The following is a 23987-nucleotide window of genomic DNA, read 5'->3' as shown; positions in this document are numbered from 1 at the left end:
CGCGTCGCCCCGCGCTCGCGGACGGCTGCGGTGTTTTGGCCCGCGGGCGGAGCCGTAGCCACTCTCTGCCCTGGGGCCCGGGGTGGGGGGCGCGATGTCGGATAAGGAAGCGATGCCGAGCGGAGGCGCCTCGCAGGCCCGCGCCGACACTATCAGCGACATCCAGGAGCTGATGCGGCGCAAGGAGGAGATTGAGGCGCAGATCAAGGCGAATTACGACGTGCTGGAGGGCGTGAGTGAGGGCTCGGGCTGCCGGGCGGGAGGCGTGGGAGCGCCCCGAGGGCCTTGCCGGGACGCTCGCCGTGGCTGTTCTCCCACGGCCTCCGTGGGCGGCGGCGCGGGCTGACCGCCCCCTGCGAGGGGCGCGGCGCGGGCGTCTCTCCCGGGGCAGCCCCGGTAGCTCGGTGCCGCCGAGCTCCCCGCGTTGGAGACCAGGAAGCCGACGGCGGTGATCGCCGCCTGGGTCCTGGTGCACGTAGGAGCCGCTGGAACGCCAGTGCGCATGCGGAACGCCGGGGGGCGTGGCTAGAGGGCGGGGCGTGCCGGGGGCGGGGCCTCAGGCGCTGCTCCGACTGCAGGCCCCGTGTGAGATGTCCGGGATGGGCAGATCCCTGTGACATGTCCACGGTGGGCAGACCCCTGTGACATGTCCACAGTGGGTAGATCCCTGTGACATGTCCACGGTGGGCAGATCCCTGTGACATGTCCACGGTGGGCAGACCCCTGTGACATGTCCACAGTGGGTAGATCCCTGTGACATGTCCACGGTGGGCAGACCCGTGTGACATGTCCACGGTGGGCAGACCCCTGTGAGATGTCCGGGATGGGCATATTCGTGTGACATGTCAACGGTGGGCGGATCCCTGTGACATGTCCACGGTGGGCGGATCCCTGTGACATGCCCACGGTGGGTAGATCCCTGTGACATGTCCACGGTGGGCAGACCCCTGTGACGTGTCCACGGTGGGCAGACCCCTGTGACATGCCCACGGTGGGCAGACCCCTGTGAGATGTCCACGGTGGGCAGACCCCTGGGACATGCCCACGGTGGGCAGATCCCTGTGAGATGTCCACGGTGGGCAGACCCCTGTGACGTGTCCACGGTGGGCAGATCCCTGTGACGTGTTCACGGTGGGCAGACCCGTGTGACATGTCCACGGTGGGCAGATCCCTGTGAGATGTCCACGGTGGGCAAATCCATAGGAACAGAAAGTAGCTGCTGGGGTCTGGGAGAGAGGGAGTGGGTGTGACTGCGGATGAGGCTTCTCTTTGGGGGTGATGAAGATGTACTAAAATTGAGGGTGGGGGTTGGACGAGTCTGTGAATATTCTGAAAACCATTGAATTGTTCACTTTAAATGGAGCAATTTATGATAAGTGAACAATATCTCAATAAAACTTTCAAAAACGGGGGATTGGCGCTGTGGCCCGGTGGGTTAAGCCACCACCTGTGACACCAGCATGCTATGTCAGAACTCCTGTTCCAGTCCCGGCTGCTCCACTTCCGATCCAGCTCTCTGCTGTGGCCTGGGAAAGCAGTGGAGGATGGCCTAAGTGCTTGGGCCCCTGCACCCACGTGGGAGACCCAGAAGAAGCTCGACTTCAGTCTGGCCCACCACTGATCGTTGAGGCCATCAGGGGAGTGAACCAACAGATGGAAGATCTTTCTCCTCTGTCTCTCTCTCCTCTCACTGTAACTCTGCCTTTAAAATAAATGAATCTTAAAAGAGAAAAAACTTTCAAAATTGGAACAACTCAGAGACAGCAAGTAATCTGGGATTGTAAAGACCAGCACTGAGTGGAGTGTGCCCCTTGGAGACTGAATATTGAAGAGAACTGGAAATAGAATAAATATTTTAATTGTGAAAAGATTTATTATTTATTTGAAAGGCAGAATTTCAGAGTGAGAGAGAAAGAGAGAGAGAGAGAGAGACCTTCCATCCACTGGTTCACTCTCCAAATGACTGCAACAGCTGGGGCTGGAACTCCACCCAGGTCTCCCACATGGATGGCACGGGCACAAGTACTTGGGTCCGGGATCAGAGGTGGAGCAGCTGGGGTTTGAACTGGTGCTCATATGGAATGTCAGTGTTGCAGATGGTGGCTTAACCCAATGCTGGCCCCAGGGACAAATATTTTATTTATTTTTAAAAGATTTATTTATTTATTTGAAAGTCAGAGTTAGAGAGAGAGAGAGAGAGAGATGCAGAGAGCGAATGAACTTCATCCATTGGTCCACTCCCCAAATGGCTGCAATGGCCAGGGCTGAAACCAGAAGCCAGGAGCTTTCTTCCAGGTCTCCCATGTGGATAACAGGGGCCCAGGCATTTGGGCTGTCTTCTATTGCTTTTCTCAGGTCATTTGCAGGGAACTGGATTGGAAGTGGAGCAGCTGGAACATGAACCAGTGCCTGTTTGAGATGCCGGCATCGCAGGCAGCAGCTTTACCGGCTAAGCTACAAGGCTGGGGTGGGGCCAGATTAAGTATTTTAGACAGAAGGTTATTTACTGCCTTGTGTGTGAGCCACCAGTTGTGTGGGTCCTTTTTGGGAAGATAGATATAGATTTTTTTTAAATTTATTTGAAAAACAGATTTACAAAGAGGTAGAGGCAGAGAAAGAGAAAAATCTTCCATCTGCTGGTTCACTCCCCAGATGGCCACAACAGCCAGAGCTGGGCTGATCTGAAGCCAGGAGCTTCGTCCAGGTCTCTCATGTGTGTGCAGGGCCCAAGGACCCAGGCCATCTTCCACTGCTTTCCCAGGCCACAGCTGAGAGCTGGATCAGAAGTGGAGCAGCTGGGACTCGAACCAGCACCCATATAGGATGTCGGCACTGCAGGCAGCTGCTTTACCCACTACGCCACAGCGCCAGCCCTAGTATTTATTTTTTAAATTTAATTTATAATTTGTTTATTTTCACTTACTTGAATGACAGAGGTAGAGACAGACAGAACTTCCATAACTGGTTCACTCCCCAAATGCCTACAACATCTGTGGCTGGGCCAGGACAAAGCCAGGAGCTGGAAACTCGATCTGATCTCCCACACAGGTGGCAGGGTACGCATCAGCAGGAAGCTGGATTGGAAGCTGAGCCAGGCCTCGAACCCACACACTTGGGTATGGAACGCAGGTGTCCCAAATGATGTGCTAACTGCTGAGCCAGTCGCTTGCCCTGGGAAGCAGCATCTCATGCGGTATTGTTTCCTATAGGCCAGTCAACTCCTGATCTTGTGGGGAGGCAGGAGAGAGATGGATACATTGTAGAGTCTTGTGTTAAGGGCATATGTAGAACTCTGTCCACAGGGACTGACTGTGGTGCAGCGGGTTGAGCCACAGCCTGCGACACCAGTTCCAGTCCCGGCTGCTCCACGTCCGATCCAGCCCCCTGCTGATGCACTTAGGAAGGCAGCAGAAGATGGCCTGAGTACTTGGGCCTCTGCCACCCCCATGGGAGGCCCAGATGAAGTTCCGGGATCCTGGCTTCAGCCTGGCCCAGCCCTTGGGAAGTGAACCAGAGGATGTAAGATATATCTTCCTCTCTCTGCCTTTCAAATAAGTAAATATTTTTAAAAAGCACAAAAAGAAAAAGAGCTCTGTCCTTGGATAGGAAATCGTAGGCGTGGGTCTCACCTAGAGGCTCCAAGAGAGGAGGGGAGAAAGGTGAGCAGCATCCCCTGGGCAGCCCGACTCGCCCCTGACTGACGGGAGAAGTCTTCAGAACATTCGTGGGAAATGCACGCAATAACTGTATATGGATTTCAAAACCTTTTGCACCAAAGTGAACTTTTATTTCCGTTTTCCACAAGGTTTTTGAAGCACCCGCATAATCACAGCCCGTGTTTGCTACTTTGCGTGGGTATGCCCAGCGGTTTCCCAGGGCCGCAGTGGTGAATCACCACACATCTGTGCAGGGCGGGGGGCCTTGTGGCCCGTCAGCCGTGTGAGCCCTGTCACCTCGTTTTCTCTGGCCCCACCAAGGCACCTGCAGGTGGGACTCAGAATGCAATCGATGGCAGGTGAATTTTTAAAAAAGATTTATTTATTTATTTGAAACGCAGTTACACAGAGAGAGAAGGAGAGGCAGAGAGAGAGAGAGAGAGAGAGAGAGAGAGAGAGAGAGGTGTCTTCCATCTGCTAATTCACTCCCCAAATGGCTGCAATGGCTGGACCTGCAACAATCTGAAGCCAGGAGCCGGGAGCTTCTTCCAGGTCTCCTATGCAGGTGCAGGAGCCCAAGGACTTGGGCCTCTTTTACTGCTTTCCCAGGCCATAGCAGAGAGCTGGATAGGAAGTGGAGCAGTCGGGACTCGAACTGGCGCCCATGTGGGATGGGCGGCTTTACCTACTACGCTACAATGCTGGCTCCAGCAGGTGAATTTTTAAGTTGCTAATTTTGTGTGGCCTGCAAACGACTCTGCATATATCCAGATGGCCCTTGGCACCCTGCAACAACAGAAATTTGCTCTTGTGTGGTTCAGGAGGCTGGAGTGTGAGATCAAGGTGTCGTCAGGGCTGCTCCAGCTGGGGCCTCTGAGGGGCATCTGCCGCCTGCCTCTCTCCCAGCTCCTGTGCTTCCGTGGTCCTTTGATTGAGACAGTGGACAGTCAGCCCTCTGCATCCCCACGTTCTCATCCTCTGGTTCAACCGCACGGCGTGAAGACGCTCAAAAACAGTTGCTCACGCACTGAACACACAGACTTTCTTGTCTCTTTTCCCTAAGCGACATTTACCTGGTGTTTATGTTGTGTTAGGTTTCTTGAGTGATCTGGAGGTGATTTGCAATGTATGGGAGGACACGTGTAGGTTATGTGCAAATACTGTGCCATTTTTGTAAGGGGCCCTGGACCAATCCCCAGGGAGTGCCGAGGAGGGGCTGCAGCTTCTTTCTTCGCCTCCGCCTTCATCCGTGTGATGTTCACGCGCTTTCTGTGTTCTGTCTCTCATATCTCCCGCTGCCTTTCTCTCATAAGGACGTCGGTGTCTGCACTTAGGGGACACCCTGAATCCAAGACGATCTTATCTGGAGATCCTGAATTACATCTGCAAAGATCTTGTCTCCAAATCGAGCCACATTCACAGGGTCTGGGTGTCGTTTCAGGGGTGCTGTTGGGCACTGCACTGTGTGTGTGCCCGGCGGGCTGCTGAGCGCGGCTGCAGGCCAGCACATAGGAAGAGAGCTGAGAGCCGTTATTCCCACTTTAGTTTATCGTAAATTTTTGTTTATTTAAGAGGCAGAGAGGGAACTCTTAGCCGCTGGTTCACTTCCCAAATGCCTGCACTGGCCCCAGGCCACGCTGGGGCAAAAAACCAGGAGCTAGGAACCCAATCTAGGTTTCCCACATAGTGGAGGGAGGCCGTTCACTTGAGCTGGTGGTGAGCCGTCGCTGCTGCCTCCCAGAGCCTGCGTTAACAGGCAGCTGGACTCAGGAGCTAGAGCTGCGCTTCAGACTCTAGCACTCTAATATGGCATGTGGGGGTCTTATTTTTTTTTATTTTTATTTTTTTTATTTTTGACAGGCAGAGTGGACAGTGAGAGAGAGAGAGACAGAGAGAAAGGTCTTCCTTTGCCGTTGGTTCACCCTCTAATGGCCGCCGCGGTAGCGCGCTGCGGCCAGCGCACCGCGCTGTTCCGATGGCAGGAGCCAGGTGCTTCTCCTGGTCTCCCATGGGGTGCAGAGCCCAGACACTTGGGCCATCCTCCACTGCACTCCCTGGCCACAGCAGAGAGCTGGCCTGGAAGAGGGGCAACCGGGACAGGATCGGTGCCCTGACCGGGACTAGAACCCGGTGTGCCGGCGCCGCAAGGTGGAGGATTAGCCTGTTGAGCCACGGCGCCGGCCGGGGGTCTTATTTTTATTTTAAATTAATTTATTTTTATTTGAAAGGCAGAGTGACAGAGAGGAATGGAGGGAAGGAGGGAGAGAGGGAGGGAGGGAAGGAGGGAAGGAGGGAGAGAGAATGAGAATGAGAGTGAATGAATCTTTTAGCTACTGGTTCATTTCCAAAAAGGCTACAACAACCAGGGCTGGGCCAGACTGAAGCCAGGAGCCAGGAACTCCGTCTGGGTCTTCCATGTGGGTGACAGGGGCCCAAGCACTTTGCCATCACCCATTGCCTCCCAGGTGCTTTATCAGGAAGATGGCTCGGAGGTGGAGGAGTTGGGACTCTGCCTGGCGCTTTGCTATGGGATGCAGATGTCCCAGGCTGTGGTTTAACCCACCCCATGCTGCAGGTGTCTGGCCAAATGCTCACCCCTATTCTGATGTCATAATTGAGGAAGCAGAGACTTAAAAGAGGCAGAGGGGGGCCGGTGCTGTGGCATAGTGGGTAAAGCCGCTGCCTACAGTGCTGGCCTCCCATATGGGCACTGGTTCGAGTCCTGGCTGCTCTACTTCTGACCCAGCTCTCTGATATGGCCTAGGAAGTCAGTGGAAGATGGCCCAAGTCCTTGGACCCCTGCACCCACGTGGGAGACCCAGAAGAAGCTCCTGGCTCCTGGCTTCGAATTGGCATAGCTCTGGCCATTGTGGCCAACTGGGGAGTGAACAGGCAGATAGAAGACCTTTCTCTCTCTCTCTCTCTCTCTCCCTCTCTCCCCCTCTGCCTCTGCCTCTCCTTCTCTCTCTGTGTAACTCTGACTTTCGAGTAAATAAATACATCTTTTAAAAAAAAAAAAAAGGCAGAGATTTAAGCTGAGGAGCCCAGCTTATCCATGGAAGAACTGAGCCTCAAACCATTCTAATGGAATGCATAGCCCGTGCCCCTTGTTCACATAGGAAAAGACTTTAAAATATTGAAACAGATGTATTGTTTTGAATAGGGAATACATTCTCATGGTGAAAATCCAAAACTTAGGAACGTTTATAGGATGAAAAGTCTGTTGAGGCAGGTGTTCGGCCTGGCGGTTGGAACGCTCCTGTCCCAAATTGTATTCCAGTGCTTGGGTTAGACCCCTACCCCTGGCCCCTGGCTCCAGCAGACCCTGGGAGGCAGTGGTGTTGACTCAGGTAACTGGGTCCCTGCTACCCGTGGGAGAGATCTGGATTGAGTTCCTGTCCGCCAGCTTCAGTCTCAGCCCTGCCCAGGCCCCAGTGGGCACCTGAGGAGTGAGCCGGCAAACGGGAGCCCTCTCGTGCCCTCTGTCTCATTCTGTCTCTCAACAACCGTAACAAAAGTCTCTCCTTCCCTGCCCCCAGCCGCCCAGTCCCTCTCCCCTCTCCTTGGACACGACCCGTGATATTGGTGTGTGCTTCAGGGGTCAGAAGCCTTCTGCAGTCCTTTTTTGATCTTCTTGGTTTTTAGCAGAATCAAAACCCAGCCACAGCTGGGGGCTCTTTGGGTTCTCAGTCCCTGCCAGCTCCAAGGCCACCAGCCAGGTGTCAGCTGTGCGTGGGCGGGAGGGAGGGCTGGAGGACTCAGAGAAGAGAGGTTTTGGATGCTTATGGGAATGCTTGGTTTTATCTGCGCTGCTCTTAAGTGGCTTCTGTATTAAGAGTGAATCTGAAACACAGTGCCTTCCTCAGGGGTGGTCGTGAGGACACGAGGGAGGCCCCTGGCCAGTGCCAAGGCATCAGTGAGTGGCAGTTTTCATTCCTGCACCTCTGCTGTGACTCTGAAGGAAACGGCCTGGGGAGAGGTGTCTGCAGGACGTGCCACTGTGAAATCTTTCTAATCACATTTCTTCCCTTCAGCAAAAAGGAGTTGGAATGAATGAGCCGCTGGTGGACTGTGAGGGCTACCCCCGGGCAGACGTGGACCTGTACCAAGTCCGCACCGCGAGGCACAACATCATCTGTGAGTGGCCCTGGGAGGCCTCCCCTGCCCTGTGACGCTGGAGACGCCCAGACGAGGTCATAGGAGCTGCCCTGAGGTCACATGTTCTGCCCTGAAGGCTCACTCTCTCTCTCTCTCTCCCCTAAGATTGATTGATTTATTATTATTTATTTATTATTAAAGAGTTACAGAGAGAGGGACAGATGGAGAGAGAGAGAGAGAGAGGTGTCTTCCATCCACTGGTTTACTCCCTAGATGGCCGCAATAGGCAAAGCTAGACCAGGCTGAAGCCAGGAGCTTTTTCCAGGTCTCCCACGTGGGGAGCAGGGGATGTCTCCCTCTGCTTTTCCCGGCTGCATTAGCAGGAAAGTAGATTGGAAGCAGAGCAGCCAAGGTTCCAATCGGTGCCCATATGGGGTGCGAGTGTTGCAGGTGTTGGTTAACCCATTGTGCCCTAATGCCAGCCCTTTGCATGAACTTTTAGAAAATCTTTCATATGTGTGGATTTCAAAACATTTTCTGTACCAAAATAAACACCACTTAACTCCCATTTTCATTCTTTTTTTTTTTTAATCTAAGATTTATTTATTTATTTGAAAGTCAGAGTTACACAGAGAGAAAAGGAGAGGCACACAGAGAGAGAGAGAGGTCTTCCATCCCCTGGTTCACTCCCTAATTGGCCACAATGGCTGGAGCTGCGCCTAGCGGAAGCCAGGAGCCAGGAGCTTCTTCCGGGTCTCCCACATGGGTGCAGGGGCCCAAGGACGTGAGCCATCTTCCACTGCTTTCCCAGGCCACAGCAGAGAGCTAGGTCAGAAGTAGAGCAGCCAGGACTCGAACCGGCGCCCATATGGGAGGCCGGTACTGCAGGTGGCAGCTTTACCTGCCATGCCACAGCGCCAGCCCCTTAACTCCCCTTTTCCGTGAGCTTTTTGAAATGTCTGTAGATTCAGCTGTTTGTGACAGCGCCCTGACCACAGTCAGTACCAGAAAAGGCAGAACATAGTTCTCAGTAGCAGTGCAGAGCTAGTGAGCAGAAGCTCAGGTCTGGTCACCTTTAGGGTCACCCATCCAGGTTCCAGGCGAAGGAGGAAGGTGGGAAGGGCTAAAGGTTCTGGGCCAGCCAGCAGCCCCCTGCCCTGGCAGTTCCTGCTTTCCCCCCATGGGCCCCCCTGCCCGCCAGAGGAGCGGGGGAGGTGCTCCACGATGGCACAGCCCTGTCCTAAATAAACCTGCTGTGCATTTATTCATTTGTTTGCTGCATTTCATCTTTTTTTATTTGAAAGGCTCACACACACACACACACACATACACATCTTCTGTCCCCTGGTTCCCCAAATGCCAGCGACAGCTGGAGCTGGGCCATGCTGAAAGCAAGAGTCTGGGACTCCAGCGGGTCTCTTGTGGGTGCCTCCCTGGGTGCAGGTGAGCAGGAGGCTGGAGCTGAAGCAGAGGAACCAGGGTTCCACCGAGGCACTCCGGTCCGGGCTGCGGGCTGTCCGAAGCAGCACCTTACCCCTGGGCCAAGCACCCCTCCTCGATGTATTTATTTGCTTTTGACCAAGAAAGTAGCGGAGTCGAGGCTGGATGGTGTGAGTTTTCTGCTACAGATGGCTGCAGACTTAGTGGCTTCAAGCCACACGTATTTGCTCCCTTTACTGTTGTGCAGGTGCGCAGTCCCGCTGGGTCTCACGGGACCAGAATCAGGTGTCAGCGGGGCTGGCTCCTGATTTCCTTGGCTCCTGTTTCCTTGGCTCCCGTAGGCTAACTGTGTTCCCTGCCTCATGGGCTCTCCTGTCTTCAGAGCCAGCGATCGCATCTCCCAGGCCTGATGCCGTCATCACGTCTCTCTCTCACCTTGCTGCCTCCCTTTCCCTTATGAAGGCCCCTCTGGTGACACCATGTCCACCTCGATAGTCCGGAATCATCTCCCGGCTCGTGGGCCTTAACTCAGTCACAGCCTCACGGTCCCTCTGGCCCTGTGAGGTTGCATGGTCACAGGTTCGGGCATTGGCACATGGACGTCCTTGGGGAGCGGTGTTGTCCCTGCTGCAGGTAGGCAGCCGGCAGTGGCTACCATGAAGTCGTGTTGGAAGGGAATTCATCATGTGCATTGCTCTGTTAACGGCCTCTGTTTAATCTTTCTGAATCTTGACTTCGCCTACAGCGTGTTTTGGTACAGGGCTGAGCTTTCTCAGGTTGGGGTTCGAGTGACACCTGGGCAGAGGTACAGCTTAAGATGCCAAAGGTTCCTCCAAGCCAGCATCATGTCTCCTTGCATTGAATTGAATTTCACGTGAAAACAAACAGGCAGATACAGAGTAGGGGAAAACCACATGAAGACGACAGGCTTGAGGGAAATTTGGGGCTTTTGGCCAAACCCTAGACTCCCCAGGGGGCAGCTGTCAGGAAGACTCTGGGCATTTGAGAAGTGCTAGGCCCCAGGGCAGGGGAGAACGCTGACTTCACTTTTCTGCAATGATTGCCTGGTACTGAGCAGCATTTATTTAACAGTCCACTCGTTCCCGCAGTCCCAGTGCCGGAGGAGCCGCGCTGTTTTGTCACACTCAGGTCTATTTCTGGGCTGTGTGACACCGCGCCATTGATCCGTTCCCTGGGTGTCAGCGCCTCCCCGTCTGGATGACTTCGTTACACTTAGCAGTCTGGCTGCCTCGGCCTTGGGCTTCCTTTCAAACGTTGTCCTCACACGCTTATTTTTTAAAATAGGCTTTAGTTAAGATCATTTTACGTGTGTGTAAAAACGGGGAAAACGATGGAGAGACGGCCCCTGTCGCCTCTGTTCAGCTTCCCCTGTTACTTACAGCCTACAATACTGTGCACCATCCAACTGCACATTTGTTTTTTAAATATTTATTTTATTTATGTCAAAGACAGAGTTAGAGAGGAAGAGACAAAGAGAGATCTTCCGTTCATTGCTTCACTCCTCAGATGGCTGTAACAGCCAGGGCTGGGCCAGGGGAAGCCAGGAGCCTGGAACTCTATCCTGGTCTCCCCTGTGGAAGGCAGGGGCCCAAGCACTTGGGCCATCTGCCACTGCTTTCCCTGGCTCATTAGCAGGGAGCTGGATCAGAGGTGCAGCAGCTGGGACTCCGATGGGTGCTTCTATATGAGGTGCACGTGGTGGCCCAACCACTGCACATTTGAAATGTGCTGCAGAGAGGCCGGTGCTGTGGTGTAGCGGGTGATGCCACTGCCTGTAATGATGCCAGCATCCCATACAGGCGCTGTGCGTGTCCGGCTGCTCTACGTCCGATCCAGCTCCCTGCTAATGGCCTGGGAAAAGCATCAGAAGATGGCTCAAATATTTGAACCCTGCATCCACATGGGAACGCGGATGAAGCTCCTGGCTTCTGGCTTTGGCCTGGCTCAGTCCTGGCCATTGTGGTCATCTGGGGGATAAACCAGTGGATGGAAGATCTCTTTCTCTAACTTTGACTTTGAAATAAGTAAATCTGGCCGGCGCCGTGGCTTAACAGGCTAATCCTCTGCCTTGCGGCACCGGCACACGTGTTCTAGTCCCGGTTGGGGCGCCAGATTCTATCCCGATAGCCCCACTTCCAGGCCAGCTCTCTGCTGTGGCCCAGGAGTGCAGTGGAGGATGGCCCAAGTCCTTGGGCCCTGCACCCGCATGGGAGACCAGGAGAAGCACCTGGCTCCTGGCTTTGGATCAGCGCGATGCGCCGGCCGCAGCGGCCATTGGAGGGTGAACCAACGGCAAAAAGGAAGACCTTTCTCTCTGTTTCTCTCTCTCTCTCTCACTATCCACTCTGCCTGTCAAAATAAATAAATAAAAAAAATTAAAAAAATAAGTAAACCTTACTATACATATATGTATGTATATATATACACACATACACAGCAGAAACATTTTGTCTAGAAAAAGAAAAATGTCTTAATTCTGATTCTAGTTGTGGTCTAGTGTGAGGTCGTCCGTTCAGTGACTCAGTGTCTGTGGAGTGCTGCCTGTGTGCCAGGCATCGCTGAAGCTTCTGGGGTTCCCTGTGCACCTTGTCACCTGGGGGACTTTTCTAGTCCGAGAGCGACCCTGGCACACCGTCACACTTCACTGCGTCAGCCGGCGGTCTCTCTGTTGTCTGCACTGATGGCGTGTGTTCACGGAGCCTGAGACCGTGGCATCGCCAGGCAGCACACCTCCTGCTGTTGGCTGTCGCTAGGGGGCGCGAGACTGTACGCTGTCAGTGTCTTGAGAGCTCCTACCCGGTGTGTCTCCATTTCCCCATCTTGTGTCTGGGCCTGCGGGCTGAGTCCCCAAGTCCCATGATACCTGAGGGCCCCCTGTGCTCCAGAGTGACAGGAGTGGAGGAACCAGGTCATGTGACCCAGGAAGGCCACCAGGGGAGGCTGCAAGTCTGGGACACACAGGTGCAGGGTGTGGATGGGCTGACCTGAATGAAGGTGTGGAATCCTGAGCAGTAGGGGAAGTTGTTTTAGGTTAAAAGAAAGAATTAAGGGTGGGCATTGTGGCGTGGGGGGTTGGGCTGCCGCTTAGAACCCTGTGTCCCGTTTCAGAGTGCTGGGTCTGGTTCTGGCCGCTCTGCTTCCCATCCAGCTCCTGCTGATGCTCATCCTGAGCGGCAGTGGGTGATGGCTCAGGTCTTTGGGCCCCTGCCACCCCTGTGGGAGACCCAGAGAGAGTTCCCTTTTCCTGGCTTCAGCCTGGCCTGGCCTGGGCTGACCTGGCCTGTCACATGCGTTTGGGAAGTGAGTAGTAGGCGGAAGGTCTCTGTCTCTCTTCATCTGTCCCTCGCTGTTGCTCTCTGCCTTTCAACTAAATGAACATTGGAAGAAGAAACACCTCAGTGCCAGCTGCTTTGTGCAACTGGCCTGCAGCTGAGACTTGCTGGCCGGCCTCGTGCATTTTGAATGAGCCACCAGCACTGAAAATCCAGACGGTTTCTGCCCAAAAACCCCAATTGCCAGCTTTTCTAAAAAAAAAAAAAAAAAAAAAAAAAAAAAAAAAAAATCAGAGATTTGGAGACCCTGGCTCTGCCCCCCAAACCCCAGTATTTGACAGGAGCCCAGCACAGGGGTGGCCTTGCCTGAGCCCCTGTTGCCTCTCCTGCACCGAGTGTGCCCAGCCATGTGGTATTAGGTTGTGCATTGTTTTTCTTCTAGAAGACTTAAGAGAAATGAAATCTGTCTTCTCTGCTATGTCCTGGGAAAGCAGAGGAAAATGCCCAAGTCCTTGGTTCCCTGCACCTGCATGGGAGACCCGGAGGAAGCTCTTGGCTCCTGGCTTCTGATTGGTGCAGCTCAGGCCATTGCAGCCATTTGGGGAGTGAACCAGTGGATGGAAGACCTCTCTCTCTCTGCCTCTGCCTGTCTGTAACTCTGCCTTTCAAATCAATAAATCTTTAAAAAACAAAACAAAAAAACCTCAGCTTTAAATAAAAAAATCTATCTTCTGTGCAGCTCCCTTCACTCATTTTTTTTTTTTAAATTTATTTATTTTAAAGGCAGAGTTACAGAGAGAGGGAGAGATAGAAGAAGAGAGAAGTCTTTTCATCTACTGGATGACTCCCCAAGTACCTTTGGGCCAGGCCACAGCCAGGAGTCTGGATCTCCATCTGGGTCTCCCACATGGGAGGCAGGGACCCAAGCACTTGGTCCATCTTCTCCTGCCTCCCTCCACTGCTTTCCCAGGCACGTTAGCAGGGAGCTGGATCAGAAATGGGGCAGCTGGGATTTGAACCGGTGTTCCAGTAGGGATGCTGGCATGCAGGCGGCGGTTTACCCACTGCACCACAGTGCTGCCCTGCCTCCCCCCTATTTGCATGACCACTGGGCTTGCCCCAGTACACCTTGGTGCTGGTGGTCATGGTCCAGTGGGACGGCATCTGCTTTGCCCACCTTTTCATCCCAGCGGAGGCCGCACAGCCTTTGGCAGGACTTCCCTGAGGTCCCAGTCCAGCAGGTCAGGCTCCCAGCAGTCATCAGGTGTTCCTGTGATGCCTGTGCCCTAGCTTCTTAGCTTGCAGCAGTGCAACCCTTGGCCTCTGTCCCGTACCTCACACGTAATGAACACTCTGAATATTCAGGGGCCGAATGCAGGACTCTTGTGTCCTCTGCTGTCTTCTTCAGGCCTCATACAGTGGTTCTTGTTCCAGGCTTGCAGAATGATCACAAGGCGGTGATGAAGCAGGTGGAGGAGGCCCTACACCAGCTGCATGCTCGCGACAAGGAGAAGCAGGCTCGGGACATGGCCGAAGCCCACAGAGAGGCCATGAGCCACAGGCTGGGCCAGAGTGAGAGCCCTAGTCCTCCCCAGGCCTTCGCCAGAGTGAACAGCGTCAGCCCCGACTCCCCAGCTGGCATCGCGGTAATCCAGGGCCAGCCTCCCAAATCCACCCTCGGGGGTGCTGTGGGTCAGGTAGCCTTGGGGTGGGCGTGGGAAGCAGATCCTCCCTCTCAGTGCTGCAGCTCTGAGTTCATTTACTTGCTCAACACATGCTGACCAAGGCTTTCTGTGCGCAGGGAGCCAAGGTTCCAGAGCGGGGCCAGCCCCTGCTGCCCACTAACTTGGTGGAGGGAAATTGTTCCTGATGGCAGCTGGGCCACAAGGCCTTGGTGACAAACGTTCCAAGAGAGGCTCAGGCTGTCTTCTTGGGGCTCATTTTAGCCGGGCACTTAGTTAAGAAATGAGTGCGGCAGTGGCTGCTGTCCGTTCCAGGTGTCCTGCCGAGGAGGCTGTAGCCTCCCTGGTGAATCTATTGACCATTCAGCAGCTGTATTGAGATGTGAGGCACACACCATGAAGTGGACAGCTCAGTAGCTCTTAGCCCATTCGTGGAGCTGTGCAGCCATCAGCACAGTGTCAGGACTCTGTCCTGGTCGGCTGTGAGCCCCACCCTCGCCCCCAGCCCTGCCCCACCAGTCTGCTCTGGGTCCATCTGGGTCCGTGTCCGGCCACTTCACGGAGAGGGAGTCGGTGACAGGACTGTGAATGCTGTCCTTTGCTGCGGTGACGCTTGTGAGGGTCACCGCGTGGTGGCACGTGCCAGGCTCGCCCTTCCTGGGACTGTCTCCCCTCCCATATGGCACTTTCTGATTCTCCGTCAGTCCGCTGATGGACATGTGGTTGTTTCCACTTTGGGGCTATTATGAATAATGCTGCTGGTAACATTCGTGTTTAAATCTCATCCCATAGCCTCCTCTGGGGCAGGGGCTGAACCCAACCTTGTTACCCTTGAGGAGAGGGCCTGGAGGAACCTGGGCCAGGCCACATCTCTCCTAAGAGGCAGAACCGGGCCCTGTACCCAGGGCCTGCCAATCACCTTGTGACATTAAGCCCACGAGACCATCAGCTCCCATAAGCTCTGTTTCATTTGCTGCTGTGCCTGCCATGCTGGTCAGCGCACAGGTATTTGTGAACAGGGTAAACGAGAGGCAGTCTGTGTTTTTAGGATCTGACCCGAAAGGGTCTCTGTGGTCCTGGATTCGCCCTGTGCCTGTGACTGCTTGTTTGGGGGTTTCTAGAGCAAATGTTTATCTTGTTCAGATCTTGATCCCTGAACCAAATGGGCCCAGACTGGCCTGGCCTGCCCCTCCTGCCCTATTATCTGGGTCAGGACGCTGGGGAGCAGCAATTGGTTTTTCCCATAGTTTCCCACATCCTGGCCTCCATGGCTGCTGGCCAGAGTATCAGATGCCAGCAGACCTGGTCACCTTTAATTAGATCTGTCCTGGAGGGAAACCCCAGGTGGGGGCGGCCCAGCCCACCACTGCCCCTTCCTCCACGGGGAACTCATGCCTGTCCTCTTTACTTTGAGCCACTCTCCCCGTAGAAAACGAGCTCTCTGCATTGACGTTGAACTGGGGAAGCACATTTAACCGTTGCCTGGCTTCCGTTTCCGCCTCCCCAGGGTCTGCAAGTGGACGACGAGATCGTGGAGTTTGGCTCTGTGAACGCGCAGAACTTCCAGTCCCTGCAGAACATCAGCAGTGTGGTGCAGCACAGCGAGGGGGTGAGTGGGGCCGCACGGCTGCCGGGACACGCACGCTTCTGGAGCCTGGGACGGCCGAGGCCCAGGCAGTGACGGATCCCGTGCCTGCTGCGGCGCACTTCCCAGGCTACAATGGTGCCTTCCTTCTGTGTCCCCACAGGGTGCAGGGGTACAGGAGTCCCTGGGGACGCACCTAAAAGGGCATTAATCCCATTGACGCCCCACCCATCAGAAGCCTCACCTCCTCGCTGGGAGTTAAGATCCCACCATAGGAATCCGAGAGGGGCACAGAAGTTCAAGCCATAACCCTCTGAGTTTGGGCAACAGTCCTGGAATCGCTGGGCCAAGCAGAAGCCAGGAATCTGGCATTCCATCCGAGCCTTCCACATGGATGGCAGGAACCCAAGCATTTGAGCCATCATCTACTGCCTCTCCGGATACATTAGCAGAAAGCTGATTGGAGGGGCTGGCATTATGGCATAGCGGTTAAAGCCACCACCTGCAGCTCCGGCATCCCATATGGGCGCCAGTTTGAGTCCCGGCTACCCCACTTCCAGTCCAGCTCCCTGCTAATGCGCCCGGAAAGTAGTGGAAGATGGCCTGAGTATTTGGGCCCCTGCATGCCCATGGGAGACCCAGAAGGAGCTCCTGGCTCCTGATCTACCCAGCTCTGTCCATTGTGGCTATTTGGGAGTGAAATAACAGATGGAAGACCTCTGTCTGTGTCTCTGTCTAACTCTACCATTCAAATAAATAAATAAATAAATAAATAAATCTTGAAAAGCAAGCAAGCAAGCTGGATTGGAAGCAGAGGTGCTGGGGCTTGAACTGGCATTCTCGTAGGGGATGAAGGTGTCTAGGGCAGCAGCTTAATCCACTGTGCCACCAAACCCTACCCCACCCCGTGTAGATTTTGACCATTTCTATCTCCAGAAATATATCTAGTGGCTGGCGCTGGCGTTGTGCTACCGTGGTTGGACTGCTGCTTGTGATGCCAGCATCCCACGCTGGAGCACCAGTCGGAGTCCCAGCTGCCCTGTTTCCAATCCAGCTCCCTGCTGATGTGCCTAGGAAAGCAGCAGAAGATGGCCCAAGTGCTTAAGCCTCTGCCATCCACATGGGAATTTAAAAATTGGATACTGTCATCCAGTTTCTGGCACAGTGTGCCATTGAATAACACTTCTGTTTGTTTTTCAATTATTTAAAACTAACAGAAGATTTTTGGGGGCAAAGACCCATAGCCTTCAGAATTAGGAGCCTCAAACTCCAGAGAAGTTATTGACTGAGCTTTTTGGTTCCCAGATGATATCTTCAGTGTAACCAACACATCCGGGCTTGTCTTGCTCAGGCTCAGCTCCTGCCTGGCCACTTGTTCCCGTGGGTAACTCCTAGAGGGCAGTTGCCTGCGCCGCTCTGCGCCGTGGTTTCCACGCCAGCACCTCTGGCGTCTGTACCTTCCTGGGTGTTTAGCATGTTGTATTTTGTCTTATTTATATGTCTTTTGTATTTTGTGTCTGCTTAAAGAAGTTCTTTTCATACTTTCATTTTTGGTTTTCTTATAATCGATCTGGAATTGATTTGTATAACCGTTTTACTGAGATGTAATTCACATACCATACAATTCACCCATTTAAACTGCTTAATTCAGTGGTTTTTAGTTTAGTCACAGTAACTGTCACACGGTCAATTTTAGCACATGTTTGTCACCCCAGAGAGAAGCTGGGTATGCACTGGCAGTCCCCATCTGCCCCCGCACTCCCCCACTCCCCACTCCCCCACTCCCCTACTCCCCCACCCCCCACTCCCCCACTCCCCTACCCCCCCACACCCCAGCTCCTGGAAACCACTGATCTGCTCTGGCTCTGGGACTGGCCTGTTCGGGGCGTTGTGTGTACATGGGGTCTTGCGCTGTGTGGTTCTGTGACTGGTGGTTCTCGCCTCGCAGGGTGTTTCCCAGGTCTGTGTGTGCTGTGTATGCGTGTTCATTCCTCTTCGTGGTGGAATAGCCTGCCCCACGCCTTTGGTGGACCTCGGAGCTTCTCCACCTTGTGGCTGTCGCTCATTAAACCTGTGCACCTTCATGTCGCCTCTTCGTGTGGTTGTATGTTGTGTTCCTCTTGGGAGTGTACTTATCTGGTATGAGGTGGGCACCCAACCCTTCTCCCCACGTGGGTAGCAGCTGCCCTTGTGCTGTTTATCAAGTGGTCAGTACTCTCCTCCCGTCTCCTCCCTGCTAGATCTCTGTGCCTGGGGGATTCTTCATCCTCTTTCTGGGTCTCTGCTCTGAGCCTTTCTGGGCTCCCTTGGGAGAAAGCTGTTTGTTCTTGATCAGCTTCTCTAACTCCTTGCTGTAAAGGGTCTATTTGTTGTTGTGTCTTGGTGAGTAAGAAATCGCCCAGAAACGGAGCAGCTGAAAACCACAGGCGTTGACATCTCTCACTGTTCTGAGGGTCGGGCAGCAGTGACAACCGGGTGAGTCAGGAGAGGGGGCCAGGATCCGCTGAAGGCGCAGCTGAGGCTGGAGACCCACTTCCGCTGCAGGGGGTTGTCAGGTGGCGGCAGTTCGTGGCCATGGGCTCCTGGAGCTTCCTCATAGCGCAGCAGCTGCCCTTAGAGTGGGCGAGCCGAGGGCGCAGCCAGGGGGCGGTGGCAGCACCCTTTCCCACCCAGTCACTAAGACTTGCATGTCTGTGTTACTTGCTAGAAGCTACTCAGTAAGTCCAGGCCACGCCCAGAGACAGGGAGCTGGGCTTCTTTTCCTGTTTTTTTTTTTTTTTTTTTTAACTAGACACGAGGGAGACAGAGTGCGCACACTAGAGAGTGTGCACACTAGAAAGAGTGTGAGTGTGCAAGAGTGTGTGTACGCGTGCTCCTATTCTTTGGTTCACTCTCTCCAAATGCTTTCTTTCTTTTTTTTTTTTTTAAAGATTTATTCATTTATTTGAAAGTCAGGGTTACACAGAGAGAGAGAGAGAGAGAGAGAGAGAGGTCTTCCGTCTGATGGTTCACTCCCCAATTGGCCACAATTGCTGGAGCTGCGCCAATCTGAAGCCAGGAGCCAGGAGCTTCTTCCAGGTCTCCCACGTGGGTGCAGGGGCCCAAGGACTTGAGCCATCTTCTACTGCATTCCCAGGCCAGAGCAGAGAACTGGATTGGAAGTGGAGGCCAGCGCCGCGGCTCAACAGGCTAATCCTCCGCCTAGCGGCACCGGCACACCGGGTTCTAGTCCCGATCGGGGCACCGGATTCTGTCCCGGTTGCCCCTCTTCCAGTCCAGCTCTCTGCTGTGGCCCGGGAGTGCAGTGGAGGATGGCCCAAGTCCTTGGGCCCTGCACCTATGGGAGACCAGGATAAGCACCTGGCTCCTGCCTTCAGATCAGTGCGGTGCGCCTGCTGCAGCGCACTGGCCACGGCGGCCATTGGAGGGTGAACCAACGGCAAAGGAAGACCTTTCTCTCTGTCTCTCTGTCTCACTGTCCACTCTGCCTGTCAAAAAAAAAAAAAAAAAAGAGGAAGTGGAGCAGCCAGGTCTCGAACCAGTGCCCATATGGGATGGCAGCACTTCAGGCCAGGGCATTAACCCACTATGCCACAACGCCAGCCCCCTACTCCCCAAATGCTTTCGACAGCTGAGCTGGGCCAGGCTAAAGCCAGGAGCTGGGAACTCAATCCAGATCTCCCCCATGGGTGGCAGGGACCCAGCTACTTCAGCCATCACCAGTGATTCCTAGGGTACACGTTAGCAGGAAGCTGAAGGCAGGTCGTCTGGGACGCAGGCGTCACCGGCGACATCACTGCTGAGCCAGGTGCCAGCCCCAGGGATCCTTCACCTGCAGCCAGCTCTACCTCGCCAGGTCAGGTGCCGCCGTTCTACTTCCTTCCTCCCAGACTGCCCTGCGTCATTTGTGCTTGACCCCTGCCCCCAGAGCACCACTGATCTGTTTACCATGGCGTGAGTTTCTTTCCTTTTTTTTTTTTTTTTTAAGATTTATTTATTTGAAAGTCAGAGTTACATGGAGAGAAGAGAGGTGGGGGTGGGGGAGGAGGGCCTTCCATCTTATGGTTCACTTCTCAATTGGCCGCAACAGCCACAGCTGTGCCGATCCGAAGCCAGGAGCCAGGAACTTCCTCTAGGTCTCTCACGTGGGTACAGGGCCCAAGGATTTGGGCCATCCTCCACTGCTATCCCAGGCTGTAGCAGAGAGCTGGATGGGAAAAGGAGCAGCCTGGACTAGAACCGGCATCCATATGGGATGCCAATGCTTCAGACCAGGGCGTTAACCCGCTGAGCCACAGCGCCGGCCCCACATCCGTCCTTTATAGAAATAGCCACTCCACCTTTTCAAGCAAACAGAAGATTTACTTCACGGGGTTCCTGGTACCAAGTGGATGAAAGCCGCACTGCTGGGGCTGGGCGGGGTCAGAGCAGGTTTGGGGGGGCACTAAGGACCTCTGACGCCTCAGCCCCATGCCCACAAGGGCCCCGATTTTTGTGGAACTGTGGCCCAGCTTGAGAATCCAGGATGTCCTTTTCCAGTGTCTGTTCTGTGAATTAAAAAAGAAAAAAAAAAAAAAAACCACAGCATCCTATTGTCAGATATGTGAGCTTCCAATTGTATGGAAGCCTGGAGATGAACATTTGTAGGTAAATCTCTGTTTAGATAACTTTTTTTTTTTTTTTTTTTTTTTTTTTTCTGACAGGCAGAGTGGACAGTGAGACAGAGAGACAGAGAGAAAGGTCTTCCTTTGCCGTTGGTTCACCCTCCAATGGCTGCTGCGGCCGGCGCGCTGCGGCCAGCACACTGCGCTGATCTGAAGCCAGGTGCTTCTCCTGGTCTCCCATGGGGTGCAGGGCCCAAGCACTTGGGCCATCCTCCACTGCACTCCCGGGCCACAGCAGAGAGCTGGACTGGAAGAGGGGCAGCCGGGACAGAATCTGGTGCCCTGACTGGGACTAGAACCCGGTGTGCCAGTGCCGCAGGCGGAGGATTAGCCTATTGAGCCACAGCACCGGCCTGTTTAGATAACTTTTCAAAAAATGATCTATTTATTTATTTGAAAGGCAGAGTTGGGGGGTGGTGGAGGAGAGACAGAGAGAGTTTCTATCTGCTGGTTCACTTCCCAAATGGCCACAACAGCCAGGGCTGGGCCAGACTAAAGCCAGGAGCCAGGAGCTTCTTCTGGGTCTCCACTTGGGTTCAGGGGCCCAAGGACTTGGGCCACCCTCTGCTGCTTTCCCAGGTGCATTAGCAGGGAGCTGGATCAGAAGTGGAGCAGCCTGTACTTGAACCAGCACCCATATGGGATGCAGGCGCTGCAGGCCGGGGCTTTAACCTGCTGCACCACAGTGCTAGACAGATAACTTTCTAAAGATGGCATTTCTAGATCAAATGCATTTATTGTCAACGGAAAAACAATCTTCGATTTTGCTTTTTTCCTTTAAAGAGCATGCATACGCAAATACCTGGTGGCCCCTGCTTTCCCAGTGCCTCTTGGTCGTTTTGCCAGGCAGTGTGGCAACTCTCCACTTCACTGGTGGAGGAAAAGCTGTGCCCTCTCCCACTGGCTGCACCATTTCACGTTCCCTCTGGCAGGCACAGGGGGCCCAGTGTTTCCACATCTTCACCGATGCTTGCTGTTTTCTATTTTTTGGGTTACAGCCGCCCTAGTCAGGATGCCGTGCGATCTTACTGTGGTTTTGATTTTGATTTTCCTAATGACAGACAATGAAGAGCATCTTTCCATGTGCTTTTTGGTCCTTTGTGTCTCGGCTTAGAACAAACGTCCAATGCTCTCTCGTTTCTTAATCAAGTTGTTTGTCTTATTGTTGTTGATTTGGAGTTCTTTATATAGTCTAGATATTTACTCCTTATGAGATACACGGTGTGCAGATACTTTCCTGCGTTATGTGGGCTGCCTTTTTACTCTGTTAGTAGTGTCCTTTGTAAAAGTGTATAAATGTGTGTGTGTATATATGTATATATATTTTGTATATATTCATGTTTATAAATATATATCTTATATGTGCATATATATATTTTTTTTGTTTGAAAGGCAGAGAGATCTTCTGTCCACTGGCTTACTCCCCAGATACCTTCCATAGCTGGGGCTGGGCCAGATCAAAGCCAGGAACTCAGAATTCAGCCCAGGTCTCCCATGTGGGTGGCAGGGACCCAAGGACTTGGGCCGTCACTGCTGCCTCCCCGCGTGCACATCAGCAGGAAGCTGGGTTGGAAGTGGAGCAGGACTTGAACTCAGGCCCTCTGATATGGGATGCAGGCGTCCCAAGCAGTGGCTTAACTTGCTCATCACAATGCCTGCCCTGTAGTATCTTTTGATGTACAAAGATTTTAGATTTTTTAAATTTTTATTTAGATTGATTTATTTATTTGAAAGGCAGAATTACAGAGAGGGATAGATAGAGAGAGAACCTCCATTCACTGGTTCACTTCCCAAATGGTCCCAACAGCTGGGGCTGGGCCAGGCCAAAGCCAGGAACTCCATCCGGTTCTCCCACATGGGTAGAAGGCGTCCAAGTACTTGGGCCATCTTTCTCTGCTTTCCCAGGTCCATTAGCAGGGAGCTGGATCGGAAGTGGAGCAGCTGGGACTTGTACTGGTGCCTGTAGGGATGCTGGCATTGCAGGCAGTGGCTTAACCCCACTGTGCCACAGCGCTGGCTCCTGTGTGCTGTATTTGAGCAGTACTTTATTGAGGGGTATTTTGGGTGTTTTTAGCTTTTTAACTTACGAATAGTCCTGGGATGGACACGGCATTCATATATCATCATTCCTATATCATTCATATATCATATGTTCATATATCATATAACACAGCATTCATCTTGCTGTGTTGTAAAACATTCCCCCAAGTACCTTCTAAGGCTTGCCTTGCAGGATGCACGTTTCCCTAGGAAGCTGGAACCGATTCGCAGCCCTATTGGCTGCCCCACGTGCCATGTCCCCGATTACGCTTAAAATGCAAACCCTCACCAATCCTTTGGGTGGGAACGGTTTTCAGTGTTTTAGCCTGAGCCTCTTGGAGCACCAGCAAGGTGGACCATGAACAGTCTTGTTTTTCCTCGCAGAAGCCCCTGAACGTGACGGTGATGCGCAGAGGGCAGAGACACCAGCTCAGGCTCGTCCCAACGCGCTGGGCCGGGAAGGGGCTGCTGGGGTAACGTATCTGCTTGTGTCAGCTGTTAGCCATGAACCCCGAGGGCAGAGGTGGGGGACACCGGAGGATGGGAACCCCCCTGGTGTGGGAAGGAGCCTGCAGGTGCAGAGGTGGAGAGAGCCCTGGCGTCTCTCCTAAGGCTCCCTCTGCCTCCTTCCTTAACTGGGTAACTGTTTCAAAAACCGCGGGTGACGGTCAGTTCAGAAGGACCCATGCGGCCGGCAGACTTCCTGCTCCCTCCCGCCCTTCCTTCCAGCTGTAAGGTCGTGCCTCTGCAGAGATGAGTGTCGCCGGCTCAGCAGGAAAGCACCTTCCCTCAACCGGGTGGTCTGGTGCGGATGTCCTCGTTGTCTTCTCCACCGGAGGCGTAAGGATCTGGAAGAGGCTGGAAGCCTGAACGTCGAGGGGTGCGACGCGGTGGCCTCCCGGTGTAATCTCTCTGGATTAAGGCATTGTTTAAAACTTGATTTGTGCTTCGCGTCTTTTGCAAATTAGGCCACGGCCCTGAATGGGAATTCTCTGGACTGTGGCCCAGTGGGCAGGAGTCACTCTGGCAGATGCTGATACGACTTAATTCTTTTAAGATTTTTTTTTTTTTTTTCCCAAATAAACACAGTTTTGCCATGCTGATAGGACCATGTTGTCACCCCAGCTGACTCTTGCGACCCTAGCAAACCACAGCTCGGCAGAGGGCTGGGCAGAACAGACCAGGCCTGGTGCTGAAGTCAGCATCCAACCATGCCGTTCTCTGCATCCACGATTCTGCTCTGGAACTGCAGGCCTGACCCGCGCACACCCATCCCGCAGGCCTGACCCGCGCACACCCATCCCGCAGGCCTGACCCGCGCGCACCCATCCCGCAGGCCTGACCCGCGCGCACCCATCCCGCAGGCCTGACCCGCGCGCACCCATCCCACGGGCCTGACCCACGTGCACCCATCCCGCGGGCCTGACCCGCGCGCACCCATCCTGCGGGCCTGACCCGCGCACACCCATCCTGCCGGCCTGACCCGCGTGCACCCATCCCGCAGGCCTGACCCGCGCGCACCCATCCCG

At 53.9% G+C, this 23987-nt stretch overlaps 1 protein-coding gene across 1 annotated transcript; it reads left to right on the top strand.

The window, feature by feature from the left end:
• The first annotated feature begins 16 nt into the window (after positions 1-16).
• PSMD9 (proteasome 26S subunit, non-ATPase 9) lies at positions 17-23566 on the top strand. Its single transcript, XM_062182430.1, has 6 exons — positions 17-232; positions 7691-7793; positions 13922-14133; positions 15677-15778; positions 22843-22931; positions 23188-23566. The coding sequence occupies exons 1-6, from the start codon at positions 95-97 to the stop codon at positions 23213-23215; spliced, it is 672 nt and encodes a 223-aa protein (XP_062038414.1). The 5' UTR covers positions 17-94; the 3' UTR covers positions 23216-23566.
• Positions 23567-23987: the final 421 nt, after the last annotated feature.

Source organism: Lepus europaeus, chromosome 23 (assembly GCF_033115175.1).
Source record: "Lepus europaeus isolate LE1 chromosome 23, mLepTim1.pri, whole genome shotgun sequence".
Classification (NCBI taxonomy): Eukaryota; Metazoa; Chordata; class Mammalia; order Lagomorpha; family Leporidae; genus Lepus; species Lepus europaeus.
This window is presented reverse-complemented; position numbering and strand designations above follow the sequence as displayed.

Bases quoted from the DNA above. Each gene is read 5' to 3' on its own strand.
- PSMD9 (XM_062182430.1), top strand. From the start codon at position 95: ATGTCGGATAAGGAAGCGATGCCGAGCGGAGGCGCCTCGCAGGCCCGC. The intron at 7,794-13,921 runs GTGAGTGGCCCT...TTCTTGTTCCAG, and splicing joins CGCGAGGCACAACATCATCT to GCTTGCAGAATGATCACAAG. The intron at 15,779-22,842 runs GTGAGTGGGGCC...TTTTCCTCGCAG, and splicing joins TGGTGCAGCACAGCGAGGGG to AAGCCCCTGAACGTGACGGT.